This window comes from Branchiostoma floridae, chromosome 2 (assembly GCF_000003815.2).
Source record: "Branchiostoma floridae strain S238N-H82 chromosome 2, Bfl_VNyyK, whole genome shotgun sequence".
Taxonomy (NCBI): domain Eukaryota; kingdom Metazoa; phylum Chordata; class Leptocardii; order Amphioxiformes; family Branchiostomatidae; genus Branchiostoma; species Branchiostoma floridae.
The window spans coordinates 19,344,567-19,367,255 of NC_049980.1; the positions used below are offsets into that span (position 1 = coordinate 19,344,567).

Consider the following 22,689-nt stretch of genomic DNA (forward strand, 5'->3'; position numbering starts at 1 on the left):
TACTTGGCTGTACCTTCAATAAAAAGGCAGTTGTATAAAAAGAGCTACTAGTATATACCTGACTGCTCTAAGACCAAACAATCCACAACACAGGAAAACACAAATTCCCAGTCACATTTATTTCAAAGCATAAAAGCACTACATTGTGATACCCTGATTTGTCTATATTTTGCCCAGCATATGTGCTCTTATAATTGAAAAATCCCAATCTACCCAAAATTTTAACAATGGTATGCTTATATATTGCAGCTACATAAAGATACAAGTATATATCAATTGCAAGAAAAGTAGTTGGTCTCCAAGGGACAATCCGTATGTGCCACATTATCCACTTGTATCCAAGGAATTGCATTAAGTATATTCCCCCAAGAAGAAAATCATTAATCATACTAACATTCATAATTAGTGCAGCAATCACCTTAAATTTGTAGTCTCTACCTGCTCAATGCCTGTACACATTAATGTCAGAGACTTCCTTGGATAGTCATAATTCAAAAATTTTGTTCTGATTATTTAAAAAAAATTATTTCTGACAAGGAACCATGAAATATCCATACCACAGAAAGTTAGGTGAAATGTTTCAACAATTCTCCACTACAACACAATGTTATAGACTTGAAGAAATGTTAAACAGTCGTCATTCTGTCTAAATCCAACTACTGCAGCTTTTTGTCTTTTACATTCATCATTATTACCGAGTATGGCAGCTTGAAGCTGAATTTCCATAATTAGGATTCTATGCAATTTTACAAATTAAGCAATAGGATCAAACACTCTATCCTTGCCTCACCCTGATCTACAGTATTTCTGTGCATTGCTATCTCTCTAATTCAGGGAGTTAAACAATCACTTTGCCACGATTCTAATTTCATTGGTAGCCATTCAAATTTCATCCAACAGCTACAAAGTACCTGTAGACAAAATTAATTCAATGTGTCAAGCAAAAAGAAATTACATCACCATTAGTCAATTTTGTTATTTCTAGAAGAAATGCAGTGCTATAAAATTACCCTCTACTAGAGTGATCAACTCTGCTTTGTGTTAGTGGTTAGTACAATCTTCAATTCAAGGCTAAAACTACTACAGCTGACCAGAGCAGAATGTCCAACACAAAATACTGGTAATATCTCTGTAAAAATGTTTTTTCAACATTCAGGAATGGTTAAAAGGCCAATATAGCACAGGTATGTAACTATGCTGTGCCAGATGGCTCCACTGCCTGTAAAGCTGGGGGCTCTGCAATCTTTTTCTCTACAGAGTCTGTAGTTTCAAGTGTAGAAGGTACGGTATCCTGCAGGTCTGGACTCTCCTGTGTAAGCTGCATGGCAGTGTTTTGCTCTCCTGTGTTGTTTAATGTGACATCTTCTGCCTGGGCTTCAGTAGGATCTATGGCCTGCTGCTCTGGAGGTTGTACCGTCTCATCCTGCAGTTCTGGTGGACCAGCAAGTTCTGCAGGGTTGTCGATCTGCTGCTCAACGAGGTCTCCTTCTTGTTGGTCTGGGACTGCCTGAAGCTGAGGAGGATCTGCAGCCTGATGTCCAGCAGGTTTTTCATCCTCTTGTTCAGGTGCCACATCAGCCTGGGGAGGTTCATAAGCTTGAGGTGCTTGATTATCCTGATGGGGTTCTTCAGCCTGATGGGGTTCTTCAGCCTGATGGGGTTCTTCAGCCTGATGGGGTTCTTCAATCTGATGGGGTTCTTTAATCTGATGGGGTTCTTCAATCTGATGGGGTTCTTCAGCCTGTTGAGTTTCTTCCATCTGATGGGGTTCTTCAGCCTGCTGAGTTTCTTCAGCCTGATGAGGTTCATCAGCCTGACGAGGTTCTCCCACTTGAGGAAGTTCCTCAGCTGGTTGCTGGGCAGATCCATCAGCCTGCTGTTCAGTAGTAGTCTCAGGAGCTTGTTGCTGAATGAGTTCCTCAGCCTGCTGTTGAGTTGCTGGAGGATCCACTTCCATCCCTTCTACATTTACTTCAACAGCCTCCAGCTGTGGAGGGGCCCCTGCTGCTGCTGCCATCTCCTGAGAGACCATGGTCCCATCCTCCACCATCATCTCATCCACTTCTGCCTCCACAAACTCAGCGTTCCACATCATACGGAACTGCTCACGCTCAGACCTGCACAGGAAATGGACATGGGTATTGAGCATCTGTCATACCAGTAACAACAGGTTACAAATGCACCAGGGAACATAAAATCTAACCTGTGTTCAATACTTAAAGTTAAGGAAGTGAACAATACATTTTTTTAACCAAAATTTAACTGTATTTTTTATTATTTTTTACTGCACTGTACCAGTCTTTGTAAAGGAATGAATCTTTGATGGTGCTTACTTGACAAAATTGGTACCACTGTCACAAATTTGTCACTAAACTCACTAAGTCACAAAAAAAGTCCTACTTTTTCTTGTGTTAGAAATTACAGTTAAGTTAGGTTGTCAAATAAAGTTTTCCAACTAAGAGATACCGATGACCATTCAAACTGAAACAATGTATGTTGATGATTCAAGATGTTTTTGGGACCCTACTGGACTAAACAACTGATATCAGTCACCACATCTGCAACTACTTCCCTATCACACAGCCAATAGCTTCTGTCACAAGCCATCATCACATGACAAGCCAGGACATTGGCCTTCAAAAGATGACTGTATTAATAGCAGAAGGTTTAAATGTCACTTGTTTTGGCATAAATATGAAAGGTCATTGTGTTTTATAATGTTTTTGTAGTTTTTATCTATGTACATGAACCTAGACCTGATATGTATTCACCTGGCTTAATAATAAATTGAAACTTAAGTGAAGTCTATCATCACAAAGGTAAACTTGCCTCCTCTCCTGTACCACTGTCTCTAACTCCTTAGACTTGACAGCGGCTACCTGTAGGATACTGGGAGGAACATTAGCCAGCTGTGCCACGTTCAGGCCATAACTGTGGGCTGCCATGGAGGGAACCAGCTGGTACAGGAACGTCACCAACTCTGGTAACGGTGCCTTGGGTTTGGTCGCCTCATTCTTGCTACCATCTGCTGTTGTTTGGTCACTTACCATTTCTGAAATTCAACATACAATTAAGTGTTTAAGACATTTGGTGTTTAAGAAAGTTTTAAGAAATTCAGAACAATAGACCAGTTTTATGTGATGTCATTGCTGTGCCTGCTGCCCTGTTGGGGTCCTTATTTGCATTCCAGTTAGCCATATTTGGATATCAATTTATTCCAGTGAAGCATGTTTGGATAAAGATCTTTTGATCATCTCCAATAACCACAATTGTAACACAAGAATGCTTAATCAACTTACTGATTCATTTTGTGCACTGTCTAGTGTGGTATACTAATAGAAAATCACAGTCAAGCATTCTGCATTATTGTCTCTACCAGCTACAGAGAGAGTTGTGCTTACCTTGTCCCTGGTTGATGACCAGGAAAGCCATGTGGTAGTTACACATAGACTCCGGGTACAGAGCCTCCAGCTCACCCAGGGGTGGGAAGTGGGTCACAAACAGAGTCAGACACTTCACCTACACACACAAAATAAAAAACAAGTTAAAGCTGTATGGCCCTAAACATAATGTGCTATATGGAGATATCAGATACCAAACAGTGTTACCAAAATTTGATGGTTCCATGGAAGTGGAGAGAAATAAAATTTTTCAGATTCTATCCAACAAGACTGCAAATAATAACAAAATGGCATACACAAGTTCTCCAATGTCTTTACTTCACTTGTTTGACTGTTGCCAAAATCACACACACTAGCACTATATTGTGAGAAAGTCTCTCAAGACTCAAAGTATCAAACCATCTGTCAGGAATGGCACACCACAAACCTCAGTGACAAGGTGCTGCAGGGTTGCGTACGCGATGGCCACACCGTCATGGGTGCTGGTGCCTCTGCCCAGCTCGTCCAGGATGACCAGGGAACGGGACGTGGCGTGGTTCAGGATCTCCGCTGCCTCCTGAAGCTCCACCATGAAGGTACTGCGACCGTGGGCGATGTCGTCACTCGCTCCCATTCTGTGGGGGCAAAAAGGTCTTTTCTAAAAAATATTCCTTAAATATCCATCATAAGAAAACTTAGTCTAATTTTGTGCAGACTTAATTCCAAGTAGGAGAAAGCAGCTGTTTTTAAGTAAATGCAAGCATATATTTGCAATGTCTTGTGACTGCAAACACACAATTTATGGAAAATCTTGAGAACTTATTTTGGTGCACATTATTAGTTTTAAGTCATGATATGGTAGCCAATGATACCAGTATCTACATATAAAACATGCTATATTCCAGCAGAGAATGTTAGGCACACTTTCTTTATATTTCACATTTCTGTATTCTGATATCTCTGTTGTATTTGATATTCAGTCAGAACCCCTCGCCATACGTACCTTGACATCACAGCATCCACAATCCCCAGTGAGGCTGACTCTGCAGGAACATAGCTCCCGACCTGGGCCATGATGACCATCAGCGCCACCTGGCGGATGTAGGATGACTTGCCTCCCATGTTGGGACCAGAGATCACCATGCATCTCTTTCCATCACCCTAGCCAAAAATAACAAAACAATGGTCATCCTATCTGACAGGGAAGCTTTACATAATATAACTGGCTGAATTTAAATGTGGCCACCCTCAGACTGAGGCAAAGCATAATGCTTATCAATAGCCAGTAAGTGGTATGTGGCCTTGCCATGTATTTAGTTTTCAACCAAGCACACCAGTTCACCAGTTCAGTTCCCCAGTTACATACAGAGGTTTGCTGCCTGAGGCTAACACCTGAAGGTCCTCCATACACAGGGCTGTCATTCCCATCCAAATCCTAATGCTAACAGTCATGTCAAGATGGGCTCAAACTTCAACCTTCTGGATCCACTAAATTTGATATACGGGGTACACTGTATAATTACTGTATAAGGTAATATAAATAATCATTACATGCAATTCATTACCCTATTTTTTGATATTCCTTCCAGTGCCCAACATTAGTTAAGGGGTCAAAACTTCACCATGTAAAAGGTAAAGGTAAAGCAGCGACTCCAGGTTAAGGCTAAAGCAGGACACTTTTCTATTAGCTTAAAATAGTGCAGTGTGGCTTTGTTGTATTTTAGCCAAGCACACTAGGCAAACTATACTAAAAGAACCAACACACTGCACCATGTAGTATAATGTAGAAGCAACCACACAGCACAGTGATGTGTACATGTACAAGGAAAGATGAGATAAGCTTTTCTTACATCCATCTGAGTGGAGTTGGGCACAAACTGTTCCTGCTCATCCAGTAGCACATCGATGACGGGATGGCGGCCATGTTGGATGTGGATCAGGGTTCCACCGTCAATGAAAAATGGTCTGGAATCAAAACAATCGGTGTGATATCCACGTCAATGTAAGCAGATTTGCTTCAAGAAGGACAAGTTGAAGTAAAGACTAGGTTATTGTCAGTATTGTAATGCAAAATTATTCTCAATCTAACTTTCAATGGCAAGCAAGCCCTTGAGAGAGTGTTATTTCTTCTTTCTCCACAAGGGTAAAGACATAAAGGTGCAAAAATGCTATATCTATATATTTATATAGAGCGAACAAAAACTATGTTTCCAATAGGAAAGGAAAATATTTTGTACCCCCACCATGACTCCAAATATCTAAATGCTTCTGAACATCCACCATTTCAGTTGGGTGCCCACAAACCTAATGTAATGAAATGTGGCCCATACCTGCAGTAGCCATCTTGTTTAGCCACATTGGCCAGGGAGAAGAGACAATCCAGAGTTGCCAGATGATCCACAGCTTTCTTGTACTGGTAGTAGTTTTCACAGAAAGTGCTGTTAAGGGGAGGAAGGGGCAAGACTGTTTTTCTCCATTTCATTCTTTTACAGAAACATAATGCAAATTTACAATATTCATACAATGTTTAACTCTTTTCCAGTGCTAAATTTCTATATCTGTGAAAGGAATTTCACAATTTTAGTCACACAATAAGTATATATTTGTCATATTGTTCATGTATGGTACTGGTACATTGACATTCAATATCCTGGACCAGTACCGAAATGTTTTTTACTTTATAGGACTGGTGCACTCTGTGCAATGACTGTTCTGCTCATTAGTACGTAAAGGTAATGTTGATACAAAGCTATTGTAACATTATGAAGGTTAAAGTTGCTACTCTGCTGTCAAAAAGTCATTAAATTAACACACTAAATTCAAGACTATACACTGGATTTCAAGTTCAATGAACCATTCTAACAAGCACTGAAAACTATTGTAAAGACAAAAGCCTGAAACTTCCTAGTTTTCATAATACACTTAAATGAATAATCATAACTTACTCTACAAAGTTGAGCCAGGCTTGCTGACAGTCCAGAGTGAGCTGTTCCCTCAGCCTCTGTAACATGGTGTACATCTCACGGGCTACAGGTGTGTGGTACCGGGTGGCAGTCTTCGTACTGAAGCACACAAACAGTAACTTCCATGTAATTACAATGTATCCCGTTTAGTGATCAATATTTCATTCTTCAGTAGAATACTTAAAATGAATTCTACTTATTTCACCATTAGTTACAGATGAAGGTTGAAAATACACATGAGAATATAAATTCAGTAAAAGATTGTTGCAGTACTTTGAACTATGAAGCCTTTAGCAGCAGACTTCTTATGAAACAAATAAGTTCGACTTACGCGCTGATTTTGGTCCAATCCTGAGGGACCAGCTCCAGGAGATTGTTCCTGACTTCCACAAGGAACTGTGAACAAGTCACAAGTTTAAGTCAAATCTGTGCAACCATTTCTGGAAAATTCAGGTTCCACGTAGCACAGTAAGAATTGTGATTTTTATGTGTCAGCCGTTTCAATGTTTCATTTGTATTTATATGTTCCGAAGTGTAATGTCTATTTATTTTCTTTGTAACATGTTTTTATTTCCTTGTATGTAAATACTGGGCACTATTGAAAACCAGTTTCCCTAAACTGAATAGGCTACCCAGGCGTTTGAAAATAAACAAACAAACAAACAAAAGCACAACCTGCCAACATTTTGGTAGTCCTAACCAACAGAGAAAGGTAGCACAACTACATTGGCATATAAACTGTTTTGGTTGTACAACAAAGAACTGTGTCCATTTTGACATCTTGCAGGTCAAGAGAAGCCATGTCCCTCTTGCTCATGTTGTGAGTTGAGTGATGCTGTAGTATAACACTTTAACGACCCCATGTATAATCATGTTTCTGTCTGTACTGACCTCCACCCCTCCCACCATGACGTAGTCCTGTGACGGGTTCTTCAGTGTGAGTCGGATCTCCCTCCGATGGTCCCGCAGCGCAGCAGTCACGACGTCAATCTCCTCTTTAGTCTTCATCACGGCAGGGAACTGACTCCAGTCCTCAAACAGGTCATTCTTCATACCAAGCCTGCACAGGCAACATTGATCATCTCCATCATGATACCATGTTTTGCTGGCCACAGTTACCAGTAGATTAGTATTCAGGGCTCAAAATACATTTTCTGCACACCTGCACTAGTGCATGTAACATTCAAAATTACCTACACCACCCAAGTTCTACTGGCACCACTCATTGCTTTCTTCTTTTAGTCCATTGAAAAAAAAAACAAGTACTTTACTCATCATCATCTACCAGTAACAATGATTTCATCAAACACTTACATACCCTGAGTACATTAACTGGTGCAACTGTAATTTACTATAAGCAGGTAGTATTTCAAGCTCTACTGTTGCAATATACTTGCCAATAGCATGTCATCAATTGAATTTTTACTAATCACTAAATCTTTTAAATTGAAATATTTATGGTTGAGCTGTTGTAATAATAAGTTATATACTATGTATGTGTCAATATTACACTTCACTTTTTTTTTCATTATCACGCCACCAGCCGCATGGACCTGCACCTCCCCTGAGTGAGATGCCCTCGTAGAGGGTTTTGCTCGGTATCAAATTGAGATTGAGATATTCCAACAGGTTTTTCTATGCAGTAGAACTCTACATTGGAGTCGGATTATCAGATAGGGAACTTCAGTCATAACTCTACAAAGGATATGATATTGTGTAAACCAACGTAAACTCAACCATGACCATTTGTATAACTTAACCTCTGTCCTGTTTAATCTTGAAACTAATATAAATGTGTACCAAATGGCTCCCTCAGCAGGAAGAATGTTAAAGCTCATCCTTACTTTGCAGCTTTCTCCTTGACCAGAGACAGGAACTTTGCTGTCCCATCCAGGAAGGCTGGCACTTCAATGAGGATGGTCTTCAGCAGGTTGGACTTGAGCTGGTTGTCTGCAATACTCTGGTACCCATGTAGTTCCACAGCCACTTTGTCCAGGGCACTCACAATGCTGTAAAACTCAGCAGTGGAACACTGGGCAAAAACAAGGGGGAAATGGTTTGTTTCTTTTGCATGACCAATAAATTACCTTTATGCATGACACACAAGTTTTGTTACCATTACCTGAAAAACACTGCCAAAACTTTCAAAATCACAGTAGATGTAACCTGCAGACATGCAGGCTATCATGCCACATGGACAGATGGTAAGGTCCCACCAACCTTTTTGTGATAGATAGAGGCCAGGCCCCTCTCCAGATCAGGCAGCTTGCCCAGCATGACTTCAGCCTTCCTCAGCACCTCCAGCCTGTCCTGGGTGATCTCTGTCACTGCCTCCTGTCTCTGCTCAATCTCACTGAACATTGTACAGCAGGTATCAGTGTAATAACCACAGGGGGTACACAGAAATGGTACGGACTGCTTTCTCTGAGTAGCACTTGGCAATTATGGAAAAGGGTAAGGCAGTAGAACACTTTTACAATATACACTGAATACAGCACAAGCAAGTTTGAATGTATGCTGTCAGATACAGCAGGCACTGGCTTTTGCAACTACTATCAAGTAATACAATATACCTTTTGAGTGCAACAGACTTAAGTGTGGGAGTAGTGGTTGTTAGACTGTAGACTGTACCTGAGCTTCAATAGAGGTTTCCCCAGCCATGTCTTAAGTGTGCGGGCACCAAACTTGGTCTTGGTGTGATTCAACACCCAGAACAGACTGCCACGTTCATTACCATCGGTCTAAAGGAGAAAATTGAAATCAACTGAACCATAACATTGATATGAAGGGAGACTCTGGAAGTAAGCTTTTTAAAAAGTTGCACCATCCAAATACATGTACTGAACCCAACAAAATTATGGAGAGAAAAATAAAGCCCAATACTGCTCCTGAGGTATTGCCATCATTACTTACTACAGTTATCTTTGACAACAAAGGGCTATACTAAGATTATGGGCTATACTAAGGCATTAAAGGCTACTGTTGCAATTAGGAAAAAAACTATGCTGTCTACAAAAAACACACAATCACATGTTATTAATGTTGAAAATAGATTTAACATGATTTAAATCTGCCATACCTGGTTGGCAAAAATCTCCAGATTCTTGAGAGTGGTGCTGTTGAGGATCATGTGCTCAAGCTCCTGCTGGAATGGCTGGGTGTTCCTGTAAGTTTTCAACACAAAACTATTATAACATTTCTAATCAAGGTGAGGTCTTATTCTTAATACATGTGGCAAAATCATCTAAAGGTATCAACATGATGTGCCAGACTATTCTACATACTGGAACAAAGTGGAGCTAAAATAAGATAGTTAACAGACTAAAATCACAGAAAGAGAGGGGGTAGATGTTGGCCTCCTAATCTTCCAGAGTGCACTTAAGTCCTTACTTAGTGATCCGTAGAGCCCTCTGCAAGCCGAAGTCCTTCAGGTAGATGATGAGGGCAGACAGACAACACACCACAGCCTGTGGGAAGTTCAGCTGGAAGATCTGAGCCAGCACGGTTTCCTTCTCCTCTGCAGTTTCAGGAGGACTCCCTTCCTTCTTCAACTTTTTCTTTCCCTTCTTGGGTGTCTCCTGCTTGGGTGTCTCTTGTTTTGGTGTCTTCTCTTGTTTTCTTTCTTCCGTTGTTTTCTCTCCATAGAACTCCACGACCCTGTCCACGGCATGCTGATAGTTGAAGGCCTTGTGGGCAATCCTCTCCAGCCGCATTCTGTCATCTTCATGTGGGCTGCAGCAGGACATTACACAGGTCATCAACTTGGTTGATATGAATGCAGATAAAATGTGACTCCTAATAAGCAGCACACCTGGCAGCAATTGTTGTAACTACAACATACGAATGTGTACTACCTATGCCACAAGTTGTGTCACTATCAAGCTGCTCCAAAGTAACACGGGCTGTGTATCTATCTAAAGTTGCCAGGAATTATTTTCCAGGCACAAGGCATTCAAAGTATTTCAAGTATGCAGTTGATCATACAAGACAGGTTATAAACTTGTGGTGTGATGGGAAATCCACTAACATAAACCATAACATATCTATCATGATTGACAGTACCTATTAGCTGTAATCTCTGCGATTAGTCTCTCTGTCTCATCTGACAGTTTGGGTGGAACGAGCAGCTCCACAGGCTGGATGTGGGAGATCCTGGTAGCCAGCTCACTCCTGGCCTTGTTGTCCACAAACCCATCATAGATGATCTCTCCTGTGGAAGGCTGCACTGCCTGTGGAGTTCATGTACATATAAATTACTATGTACCAATTAGTGATGACTCTTTTCCAAAAATGGACATGAACCATATACTCTATAAACAATCAAGAATTGGTAAGACAGAGGAGAATTTTGTATGAAATATGTTATTTTCCTGTATGCACAGATTCAATGCACTTGTTAGTGTCAAAGTACATACAACGTGCATTAAATTCATTAAAGCCTGAACTACATTTGAGAAAAAATAAATGTCTCCTTGAGGTGAGCTTTTTGAGTCACAAAAAACAGAGTCGAAACTGATATAAAGACACAGACAAGCACCTTCCTCAAGTATTTGGAACAATATGAAGTACAACAAGTTGAAAACAAAATTACTGACACAAATAAAAATGTAATGTCAGTCAATAAAACAGCATTAACAAATGTAATGATACTACAAAATGAGGTGAATGTAAACAAAGTCTAACACAAAGCAAGAAGAAGAGATCCTCACCATAATCCCAATCTGAATGGCCCCTCTGTTAGCCAGGATGGCATCTTGTACTGGTAGTTCACAAATAGCCATGAGGAAGGTGCTGGGGGCAGCCACTGTAGCTATGTCAGCCTCCCCCTCTATAGCAGTCAGGATTGGGTTCACATGTAGGACAGGTCAAGGTGCAAATACAATGCACAACAATCTTACAGCTGTGTTCTCATTGCATCATGTCCCATCTATACCTATGCCTAACTACTTCACTGTTTTTCTTCTTGATATTTCACTTAGTGTCTTGCCAGTTCTTTCTCTGATCTACACTAGGAATGACAGGTGTGTTTGCACACTAGTCAATAAATATCTGTAAGTTTTTATGTATTCAATAAGGTTCAGCACTGTTTCTGTAGCGCTCAGTTTTGCAACGTTGTAAGTTCAGTTTCATAGATGAACAGGTTCAGTGACTACTGATGTTGTCTCGCATGAGTGGTAGGAAGTGACGGTACAGTCCGGATTACAGTAGAGACTTGGTAAAGGTCATAATAGGTGTCAGTATGATAATGATAGTATGAAAATCACAACAGTACAAAAAGGATATCTTCTCCAACCATGGTAGACTTGGTGTACAGTGCCGATAGCTCTCTGGTGAACAGGTCCCTCGGTTTGTCTCCAGCTGCTTTTAGAGCGGCTGTTTCTGTCTGTTTCACAACTCCAACCTGTCAGGAACAAACACTATCAAAAACTGTCCTATGTGATAGAAAGTTGTCCTTCCATCCTATAACTACATATGTAGGTATTTTTCAGAACTGGGACACTAAGCCCCCAAAAGCTCAGCATTCACTATCTTTCCCTTGGAAGCATAATCTTACTGTTTGACTACTTAAGACCATCCCAGTCAACAGGTAGCCAGTTTTCAGCTATAACTTTTCTTATCATAATTTCACCATCAGGAAGCCTTACAATGCTCCATTTTTGCATCAACTTCTTTCAAACTCCCCATTGATTGCCCAAATTCCTTGCATTGTCATCATACATTGTTTTTCTGGAAAAAAATGCTGATAAATGTCAATTCATATACACAGAGCCTTGCTTGCAGCAAACACAATATACCTCAGAGACTACACTGGGCTGAGGTTTCTACTTTTTTTGGGCATGTCAGCTAATCAAAGAATCAGCTTTATCTGAAGAAAGAATTTGGGTCATTCCGTACTTGCTAGTTATAGGCGAAATACTCGAAAAGTAGAAACCTCAGCATGCTTTAGCAGAGTCCCACAAGGTATATTTTATAGGCTTGAGGCAAATGCTGCACATGATAAATGGCACGTAGGGCCAACAAAAACAGACTTTTACTTTCAGCAACTTGCTGATGACAGTGGTTTGGACCTGCAGCAACTATCCGCAGCGATGGATGACAAAGAGGGGTGGAGGAAACTGGTTATGTGGAGACTCCGAGCGAGCTCGCCGGAGTGAGTGAGTGTGAGTGAGATATGCAGTACATAATCACATATAAAACTACAAACTAATGCATATGATCTCAGTTCCCCACCTTGTGTCCTTTGGCCACCAGTCTCCTAACATGTACAAACAGTCTCTGGTTGGGGAAGCTGCAGGTCATGAAGTTGTGATCAATGTAGCTCACAAAGCCCAGCTCTTTTGCAGCAACCTGGAACGACATCAGGCAAATACACTTAACATTTATGTGCATTCCAAGTGCAGATAAATGTCACCTGGCAGAATTATATTTTAATGTGTGTACACTACATTTGAAGATAAAATAACACAAAGATATCAATGGTTAATACCTATTGGTAATACCTAATGGTAAATACTTATTCTGCTTGTATTGTTTACTTGTGCAATGTATACGGAAAAAAATGCAATAAACAATAAAAAGAATAAGAGTTTAGGAAAGATACACCAAATGTAGAATAGAAAAATAGAGAATTGATCTCAAGCATTTTCTACCATAAGACAGTGTGGTACTCACCACGGCATCATCCCCAAACAGCCTGTACTTGTATCCACACTCCACCACTAACAGTGCATCTGGGTACTCGGACTTGATGTACACAACCTGAAACATACAACAGAAACATTTACCTAATGTGACTGAGACATTACTCAATTCAGCTGTTGGGCAAGAACTTTTAATGCAAATCATACATTCATTACAGGGTAAAAGTTAGCAATGACTACTGATTTGACATGACATCTCAGTATCACCTACCATGTCGATGTCCCAGTGAATCATAGCTCAATCATTTTTTAACATTTAAAGCTCTTCTGGCCCACTCAAATAAATGTTACAGAATGCCCACAGCTCAATGGTGGAAATTGCAGAAGAGTAGTTAAAATCCTGACAACCCACTGAAATGCAAATAGGATACCCACATGTCAGTGATGAGCTCTATACTAGGAGTACAATGTACCCACCTGCTGTTCCAGAGGAGTCATCTTCCTGTAGCCTGTCCCCTTCACCCACCATTTCTTCTCCTCCTCCTTTTCCTCCTTCTTGTCATCTTTCTTCTTCTCAGGAGACTTGCCCAGAGACTTTCTCAACTTTGTAATGGTAGTGGAAAGAGCCTCGTCCTTTTTGCCTTCCTTCTGGCTATCTGTTTTCTTGCCTTTCTTCCTTCCTCTCTTTGTAGGTTTCTTCTTCTTCTTTTCTTCTTCTTCTGCTTCCTCTTCTACTTGAGCTCCTTCTTCTGCCTCAGCCAGGCTTTCTTCAGCAATGTTCTCCCCCAGATCCTCCTGCATGGGCTCTTCCACCACATTTTCACCCTGTTCCATAGGTACCTCTTCTTGTTCCATACCCTGCACCTGCACCTGCACCTGTACCTGTACCTGCCCACCTCCCTCTCTCACTATCTCCATGGGTTCCACAGTTTCCCCCTCCTCTGCTCCCACAGTTCTGATGCTGGATGCTATTATCTGTCGGTGAGTGAAAATGCATTATATTTCAATGGGGGAGCACATCACCATTGTGTTGCAACAACAGGATGCAAGGAAAAGAAGATTCTATGATTCTAAGAACATGGTGTTTCTTCTTCAGACAAAATTTCTCTTGCTGTTGATGAGAAAGGAAAGAAAAAGATAAACTGTTGATCATGGCAAAACCTAGCAGTTACTACAGCGTTCAAAGCTTCAGGTAGGGATATTGAAAGGATTTGTTCCATGCTAAGGTTCTTATATAGTTATAAAGTTATATCAAGGCCATTGACTGAAAGATCAGGATACAAGTATGAATGATAGCACATGTATAATTAGAAATAAGAACATCAGGAATGAAATACCTTAAATCTTAAAATGTTTGCAGTAGTTTCATTCTCATGTTTTTCATGAGAACCTCTTGCCACAAACTTTGCACAACAGAACTATTTCAACCAGAAACTTCAAATACTACAAAAACATCTCTTCCTCTTTTACTGTAAGATGAAACCATTACTATATAATATCTAGGAATACCTGGGACAAGTCGCCCTCCTCCCCTACAGCCTGTGCCTCCTGGATTTTCTCTCCGGTGGCCTCCTCTGTTGCCTCTGGTTCAGCCTCAGAGTTGTGGATAGGTTGGAACCCCCCATCATTACATGGTTCAGCCTTCTTTTCCTCCTGGTCAGGTATGGGCTCCAGACCTCCAGTCTTCTCCACCTGCTTTCAACACACAGTTTCCAATATCTTTTTTATTTTAAATGCCCCAAACTAATGTTTCATTTTCAAATATGAGCTCCACTCATTCAGTGACTCTGACTCACTCTTGTTTTAATGTCCAGTTTCCTCCAATTTGGGAAAGTTAGACCTCCAGCTGTCCAGCAGATTCACATGCACATATTTCAGGGGTGCCTAAGCATTTGCACGAACCCTATGAAATTCGTACAAATATTATGTGATACACACGAATCACTAAGCGAAAACGCATGAATATTATGAAAATCGCACGAATCACTATGCGAAAACGCACAAATATTATGAAAATCGCACGAATCACTATGCGATTATGAGATTTGCACGTACCTTATTCAAATCGGCGGCCGGGGAGAACGGGCATGATTTTGAGCGTTTCTATCCGTGATATTTATATTTCAAGGCATGGAATTGACATATACCACCACGAAGACGTATTTGATCGCCTGTGAGCTACTCTTTTCCTTTATTTTGGCGTGTTATATCATATTTTTCCGTCGCCAAAGATTGAAGCCGCCATTTTGAAAATCCCACTCAGTCTGTCACGTGACACCGGCAGTGGTTGCGCAATTTTGTATAAGGTTCGTGCAAATCTCATAAGGTTCGTGTGTATCACATAATATTCGTGCGAATTTCATAGGGTTCGTACAAATGCTTAGGCACCCCTGCATTTAGACTTATCACAATGTGTATGTATGTATGTATGGTATGTATGTATGCCAGTCACACAGTTGCTAATGTTACCTTTGTTTCCACGGCAGCCACCTGCTCTGAAGATGGTACCTCATCAGTGGCACCACTCTGGCCTGTTGTCTCTGTGACTTGCACTTCCCCATTCTTTTCCTCTGTCTTTGCTGGCTCTTGCTTTACCTCAGGTACATCAACATCTTTGGCCCCAAGCAGAAACTGGTTCAACTTGCTCTTGGTAGAAGCACACAGCTCAACTGGTGGTTTTGGAGCTGAAAAGAAAACAGTAGATATGTAATGATCAAAACTGCCCAGACCAAGAAAATCTGGTTTATGACTTTACCTGGATTTATAGTGAGCAAACATTTTCTTCTTTCTTGTGTACCCTGTATATTTTCTGTTGTTTATTTGCATAGTTGTACAAACTTACGTTTGGGTGGTTCCTTAGGTTTTTCCTCTACAGGTTTGGACGCTGCAGCTGCCGGAGACGTGTCAAAGCGGACACGTTTAGGCAGGGGCGAGGCCCTCGTACCAGGCGAACCCTGCCCCGGCCTCTTTCTTTCAAATAGAGACGAAACCTGTTGGAAAATTAAAAAAGATATGATTTTCATGTATAAGGTATAGGCTGCCAACAGTACACGCATCATCGGGCATGTTTCCCTACCAATATTTGATTGTCAGTTTCAGTATTGAAACAATGGGGTTGAAAATAAAAGTGACTTGTCTATATTATACACAAAATGTGCCATTTCTTTTTTCAATCTACAGTGATTTTAGCTTGTTGTTTTTTAAGTTTATAACTATAAGTGACATACAGACATGTACTCACTAATCTTCTTGGCATCTTATTCTGATCATACCATAACAGATAGATACAAATTCATTTTACTGTCTAAGTTTAAATGTTAAAATTTTTTAACACTAATACACTAATAATTAATTTGCATAACAAATGCATGCAAATTATTATATTACATTATAATGACTTCATTAAAAATACACATGATATTGCCTTAATAAACTCAAGGCGAAAGGCTGACTCAATTATAAATATTAAATGACATCCGTGTGCGTTTCCCAGAAAAACTTTTAAACCACACGGAATCAAACAAAGCAGCTGTAAAATGAGCAAAAAGGGATAGTACTAATGTCATAGAATGCCAGAGTCAGATTCCAAGAACTCAAACATAAAGGTGTGATCAAACAAAAATGAAGAATCTATTGTTCGTATTCCATACTCTGTGAGTCTATTCATTTGTCTAGTCTTTCGTAATAAAGCAACTTTTTTCTTTGCCTTTAACTTTTTTCCTTTTTTTATTTGTACACTGACATCAGTTGGGTTGGGGTTTTGTGCGCGTTAAAATTTGCGCGTTAAAATTTTCGCGTTAAAAACCTGCGCGTTAAAATATGCAAATTAGCTGATTCCCTGGGGATTTGAAAATTTTTTTGCAGTTTTAAACTTAAAAGCTTGAAGAAGATAACACAAGATGAAATTAAGTATCATATTGTTGCATTCTAGAGTACAAATATCCCTTTCCAGGAGTTTTAAAGTGATTTTTAAACATTAAGTTTTAACGCGCAACAAAGGTTGATATTTGCATGTGAAACGATCTGCTTGAGAAAAGATGAAATGAACCTTGTAGAATGGAAAAAAAGCCCCAAGCAGTTATATATTATGATATAAAGCCTCACACTAGTAATTTTTCCATGTATTTGTGTCTAATTCAAGTGATTTTGAAATCTTTTGGATATGCAAATTAGCCTATTCCCAAGGGACCTGCAACAATTAGGTGCTTTTCAAACCAAAAATTCAGGTAACAGGATGAAAAATGTGACCCCATTATATGATTTTACATCTAAGAATTTCTCAATGCACAACTTAGATTTTTAACGCGCAGAAAACCCGTTCCCCATCAGTTGGGGGTTTATCAGATGTCATCCGTGTAAACGATGGATACAACATGGCCTATATAAAATAATAATATCTCAAGTTGCACACAAACCAATTACCTTACTAGTAAAGAGTTATATCAAATCTAAAGTGATATCAATATTTGTCACTGTCACAGAGACGTCAAAGCTCTCAAATACAAGTAGACAATGTTCACTGAGAGTTAAAAAGAACCATAAATCTTTATGATTTTGACTCAATTTGAGAGTTATTGCGCATTTCCATATTCTACTTCCTTGAAATTAGATGCACTTGATAATCAATGGGTAAGTTTTTCATGTTATTATATTATCAAGTTTCCATGGTCTGTAATCAAATTTATGGATAATTGTCATTGGAGTTTGAGCACCATGCAGTTGATATTGGAACTGCAGAACAAGCATGTTGCTGAAATACAACTTTTCAGTGTACTTGAGATATAAAACACAAGGAACTTGCATGAACTTCTGCTAAATATTACTGACATGTGTTGAGAATAATTGTACCCTGAAAATAACTGAGCATGTAGAAAACAAAATAAAAATTCATTACAATGTACATCATCAACAATCTATATAGTTTTAACAGCAGTCCTTTTTTATTGTTTTGTGGATGGGAGGATAGGAGAAACTGGTGGTCAAAAACTTACAAATAGATGTACTTGTACACTTCCATTCCAGTAACACTGCAATTATTATCCCAAGTGGCACATAACAGAAGTCTTCAAATACATATTTGAAAACTTTCATCGCATAATGATAATGGTTATCAAACTTAAAATGCAGATTTAAATTTTAACACCATAACATAGTCACAGTTAGTTATATAAATCATTGTTCACCTGTAATCTCACATATACTCGTCTCATTAAATCAGCTATTCATACACCATACACAGCGAGTAGACGTCTTGAATATTTTATGACATACAGAGCTTTACAAACTTATGAAGAGTAGAGTTTTGTAGTGTTAACATACGTAACATCAAGTAATTATGCATGGGCCTTAATTTTAAGGCCATAGTTCTTGTGAAGTGCAATGATTTGCAGATACACACACCAAGAAGTTATTAACTTAAAATATCTATCATGCAACACTATTCAGAGAGGTTTCAAGAATCAACTCTTATCTAAATGCAAATCTTTTCCTGATTTCCTGGTCATTCATTGTGCAGGTGAAGTGGTTGCACGCCCATCTCCTAGCGGTTCACATAATAACTGCACGCCACGCCACTCGCCAAATTTTCGCACTTCCTGCCTAGTTGCAGCCACACAAACATGGTAGATACCGAGTGGAACGTGTAGAGGATAAAAATTTGTAATATTTGAGGACAAAACTCACTGGTTTATCCGGCACGGGCGTTTTCTTGGAGCTAGCGTCGGTTCCAGAAGCGCCCTCTGCCGACTTACTGTTGCGCGAGACAAAGAACTTGCTGATGACGGGCTGCTTCTTCTCTGGACTCTTGGCCGGGTAGGTCTTCAGGCGTGGAAAGACTGGTTTAGGCATGTCGGATTGGTGTCTAAGAATGGTCTTATGGTTCTGTATGATCACAGGCTTACGAATTATAAGCAAAATTCGATGAAAAAGCCAGTTCGCAGAAAAATCGGTAGGCGTCGGCCATGTAACGCTGAAAGGAATTGTGGGAAATCATGAGTTTAACCTCTAACCTCATATTACTTAGACTAGTCCAAATCTTTGGGGTTAGTAATATTTACTTCACATTATTTCACCTTCATAACAAAAAAAATTCCCACGAGTAATTATAAATTTAAAATCATCTACATCTGCCAATATTCTACTACCTTTAAATGATTTTGAAAGTTTTAAAAAGGTATTTTGATTCGATAGGACTACCTGTCTGGCTAGATGGACTGTTCCGGAAAAACAAAGGGACTCTGACAAGCAAAGGGAGGAGTTCATCATCATCGAAAGACATAACGTTAATTTTGGGTCAGAGGTAAGGGGTTTTCTTTCCAAGCCATATTTTTATAACACCAAATGTTTGAAAGTTCAGACCAAATGTTGTTCAAGATATTTACTCAAATCCGCGCCTTGAATCGAATGGAAACAAACGTCTGTTGCATTTCCTTGGAAGAAATGTTGATGAAGTAAACACCTGATGATGAGTCATAATGTAACGTTAAATATATCCCACCTTTAATCCAGACTTGTAGATGATCGGATTATTGTATATCGATATCTGTAGGCTAAAATAACCATACAATATCTGATAACCACACTGTCTTATTTTCAGCTTCAAGTTGATTAAATTATTCGGGATCAAGTTTCAATTCAAGGTGGACCATGGGAGCCATACTGAGTGCTGGGTGCTGTGCAGCTCAGGTAGAGCCTGTAACTGTTGCTATTGTATTATTTATAAAGTCCTGCATAATGGATTTTTTAATATGCTTAAACCAATAGTTTGGTCAAATCTGTCCTTTATTCACTCACGTCAAACCAATATTTAAAGGTTAATTATATCAATGTCCTTGGTCAAACTTAGCAGTTGACTTGACGGGATTGGTCCTAATTCTGACATAGCCCTATTCCCGTCAAAGTTCGGAAAAGAAATGTTCTGGCATTGCGTGCCCATAAATCATAAGAACCAACAGCAATGGACTACCGATTGGCATCGTAAAGACAGCAGGATCACCCTATATATATGAGCTTACAGTCTCCAACAACTGACAACTGAAAAATTGGTTTGAATTTCACACATTTTAAGCGTTGACAAGAGAATTGCCTTAGAACATGGCCTTCGACTCAGATGGAATACTAGTACTTAGTGTAGTATATGGGCTATTCCAGCAGGATGACACATTGACACCACATATACATATGTACAAGACCTACCTTAGCTACCTACCTACAATGTAATCCTCTTCGCTCCCTTTGGTGGAGCATAAGGCACTGACAAACTTCCTCCAGTCCTTCCTATCTTGGGCCATCCATCTAACTTTATGGCCATATACAAGAAATGCTTATCAAGTTCATGAAAACCTTATAACATCTGTGTTTTGTGTGTGTCTATTATTCTTGGATAATCCACGCTAAAAGAACAGTGTTACAGTGTCTCCACGTTCCACCAAATAAACACATCATATACATGTATAAAGGGGTGACATCAGTCAAACTTATTGCATTTTCAATGATCACATTGCATGCTGGGACACACCTTCCATGTATTAACCTGTACCGTCTGGCTCACAGCTGGCGTGCTGTTTCGGGTCAGCAGCTTGTTCGCTGTGCTGTGCCTGCTGTCCCACCGTTCGCTCCTCCACCACCACCCGGATCATGTACACCTTCTTCCTGATCCTGGGTACAGCCATCTCCTGTGTCATGTTATCTAAAGCAGTGGAGGACAGCATCCAGCAATCAGTAAGCACAAAATAGTGTCATTTCTTTCAAGGGGATTTACTAGTAATTTTACTGGAGGGGGAAAGGCAAATACAATGTATATCTCTTAACCACAGATGATCTTGCTCACAGCTAAATCCTATAACCATGGTCTGAAGAAGGTTGGGAAGCTACATCTACATGTATGTGCTACTGGGGGTTTTCTGGAAAATTTTAAAACACTTTGTGTCTCATACATTAGTAATTGTTTAAAACTTTAATGATGTCGAAGTTAGGGCAAGTAGATTAAAAGCAGTTTTACTCATGCATCAAACTGGGTGTTTCAACTATAGGTTTGCAATCAGCTGCAATTAAGCAGTGCTTGGCTAAAAAGAGAAAAACACAGTGCATTCAAAGAATTTTTCTAGGGCTTCAGGTAGGAATGACAATAAATTTGAATAAATTGCTTACAGGTCAACAAAATATTGAGCAAAAGATGTCAGTTGGTTTGTATATGAATGCACCATGTTATTGCATGACCTTTTATAATGTACTATTGTGACATTTTCATCAATGTCCATGTTTTTGCTCATGTGACTCTAGATCCCAGGGTTTAGCGAGGTTTGTGACTTCCTGAACCTGGGCACCAACTGTAACATCAGCCAGGTGATTGGTTTCCTGGCAGTGTACCGGGTCTGCTTCTCCATGGCTGTGTTCTTCTTCCTCCTCATGATCCTCATGATCAATGTCAAGACTAGTCAGGACTGTCGTGCAGGCATACACAATGGGTAAGTCTTCTTTCAGTTTCAGTGCCATGCATAGTCCAGTGGTGGGTGACCCTCCCTCTGGACCTACATGTAGGTCATGAGTTCAAATCCCGGCTGTTGTTGTTCAATCCAATTGCATGCTACTGGAAAGGGTTGCAGTCCCTCGGTCCCAGCCCTCCCGCGGGTCGGATCACCCTTCGGCCGTCTGGCGATCCTTCCCGCAGTCGGGCTGATACCTCGGGTGATACGAAATACACCATGTTGTATTTTATATTTATTTACAGTACAATAATAGTGAAGGATAGCTGTTAAGACTTGTAACATTATAGAATTATATTCTTGTCAATGTGTCACCAGGTTTTGGTTCTTCAAGCTGTTGATCATTGTTGGCATCTGTGTGGGAGCCTTCTACATCCCTAATGTGGAGATCTTCCAACAAGGTGTCTACAGACATTCTTACTTTACTTCATTGCATGTTCTCAAACAACACAAGATGCATGTGCTTGATCAATAATGCTCCAAAGTCTTACAAATCACCACAAACTAACTATACCCTTCATTGCAGTGAAGTTATATTAAGTTTATGGTTGTTAAATGTTGTTTAAATGTTGCATTTGTTGAATTATGAGTACACTAGTCAATAAGAGGCAGATAATCAACAGAAATATTACAGATTTTTTATTGTTGTTGAAATGTAATATATTTTTGCAAGAGCAGATTCAAGTATGATCAGCCTATGCAGAATATAGCTCTTTATCACATTTTAAGGTAATTTGGACCTTTTACTTATCACTACAATGTTGTCCTGTTGTATTTCCACAGTGTGGATGTACATCGGGATGGTTGGAGCCTTCCTGTTCATCCTGATCCAGCTCATCCTGCTGGTGGACTTTGCTCATTCCTGGAACTCCAACTGGTGAGCACCTTCAGTATTTTACATTGAGCGTTTGTCTCATTGATCTTCCACAATAAACCATATAATGTCTGTAGAATAGTATTTTGTGTACTGTATTTGGTATAAACCCCTTTTAACATAACTAAAAACTTGTGGCTCACTTTGCATTGCAAGGTGTGTTTTTTTTTTTTATCATGTTGGTAGGACAAAAAAGAATACAACCCGGTGTATTCCACACCATTCTTGGTCCTGGCTACTGTGTGAAAACCCAGTTTGAACTGACCTTTATTTGCTGTATTTCTCCATCCCAGGGTAAACAGGGCTGGTGATGAAAGTTGCAGCTGCTGGTATGTAGGCACCATTCTT

General features: G+C 39.8%; 2 protein-coding genes across 3 annotated transcripts in view; one reads left to right on the forward strand and one right to left on the reverse strand.

The window, feature by feature from the left end:
• Positions 1 to 104: 104 nt before the first annotated feature.
• On the reverse strand, positions 105 to 18,981 carry LOC118410011 (DNA mismatch repair protein Msh3-like). Of its 2 annotated transcripts, none has more exons than XM_035811458.1 (25): positions 18,667 to 18,981; positions 15,827 to 15,974; positions 15,454 to 15,668; positions 14,494 to 14,679; positions 13,462 to 13,959; positions 13,016 to 13,102; positions 12,575 to 12,691; positions 11,627 to 11,744; positions 11,053 to 11,198; positions 10,406 to 10,572; positions 9,734 to 10,075; positions 9,423 to 9,507; positions 8,975 to 9,084; positions 8,564 to 8,696; positions 8,188 to 8,375; positions 7,235 to 7,403; positions 6,675 to 6,739; positions 6,326 to 6,442; positions 5,711 to 5,818; positions 5,231 to 5,345; positions 4,384 to 4,541; positions 3,829 to 4,015; positions 3,402 to 3,519; positions 2,830 to 3,052; positions 105 to 2,117 (listed from the first exon to the last, which is right to left on the reverse strand). In XM_035811458.1, the coding sequence occupies exons 1-25, from the start codon at positions 18,829 to 18,831 to the stop codon at positions 1,193 to 1,195; spliced, it is 4,890 nt and encodes a 1,629-aa protein (XP_035667351.1). In that variant the 5' UTR covers positions 18,832 to 18,981; the 3' UTR covers positions 105 to 1,192. The 2 variants fall into 2 exon arrangements, with proteins under 2 accessions (XP_035667351.1, XP_035667352.1); XM_035811459.1 differs by having other exon boundaries at positions 14,494 to 14,676; positions 18,667 to 18,980.
• A 169-nt stretch (positions 18,982 to 19,150) lies between these two features.
• Positions 19,151 to 22,689, forward strand: part of LOC118410014 (serine incorporator 1-like) — a gene marked incomplete in the record, with an annotated part of 11,568 nt that continues 8,029 nt past the window's right edge. The window contains 7 exon segments of the mRNA XM_035811463.1: positions 19,151 to 19,282; positions 19,580 to 19,668; positions 20,536 to 20,703; positions 21,265 to 21,449; positions 21,786 to 21,868; positions 22,251 to 22,344; positions 22,635 to 22,678. Of these exon segments, the coding sequence (XP_035667356.1) occupies positions 19,630 to 19,668; positions 20,536 to 20,703; positions 21,265 to 21,449; positions 21,786 to 21,868; positions 22,251 to 22,344; positions 22,635 to 22,678 (613 nt within the window).

Excerpts from the sequence above, each read along its gene's own strand:
- LOC118410011 (XM_035811458.1), bottom strand. The coding sequence starts at position 18,831 with ATGCCTAAACCAGTCTTTCCACGCCTGAAGACCTACCCGGCCAAGAGT. Across the intron at positions 7,404-8,187 it reads GTCAAGGAGAAAGCTGCAAA|GCTTGGTATGAAGAATGACC; the intron begins GTAAGGATGAGC and ends TTGCCTGTGCAG. Across the intron at positions 6,740-7,234 it reads TCATGGTGGGAGGGGTGGAG|TTCCTTGTGGAAGTCAGGAA; the intron begins GTCAGTACAGAC and ends ACTTGTTCACAG.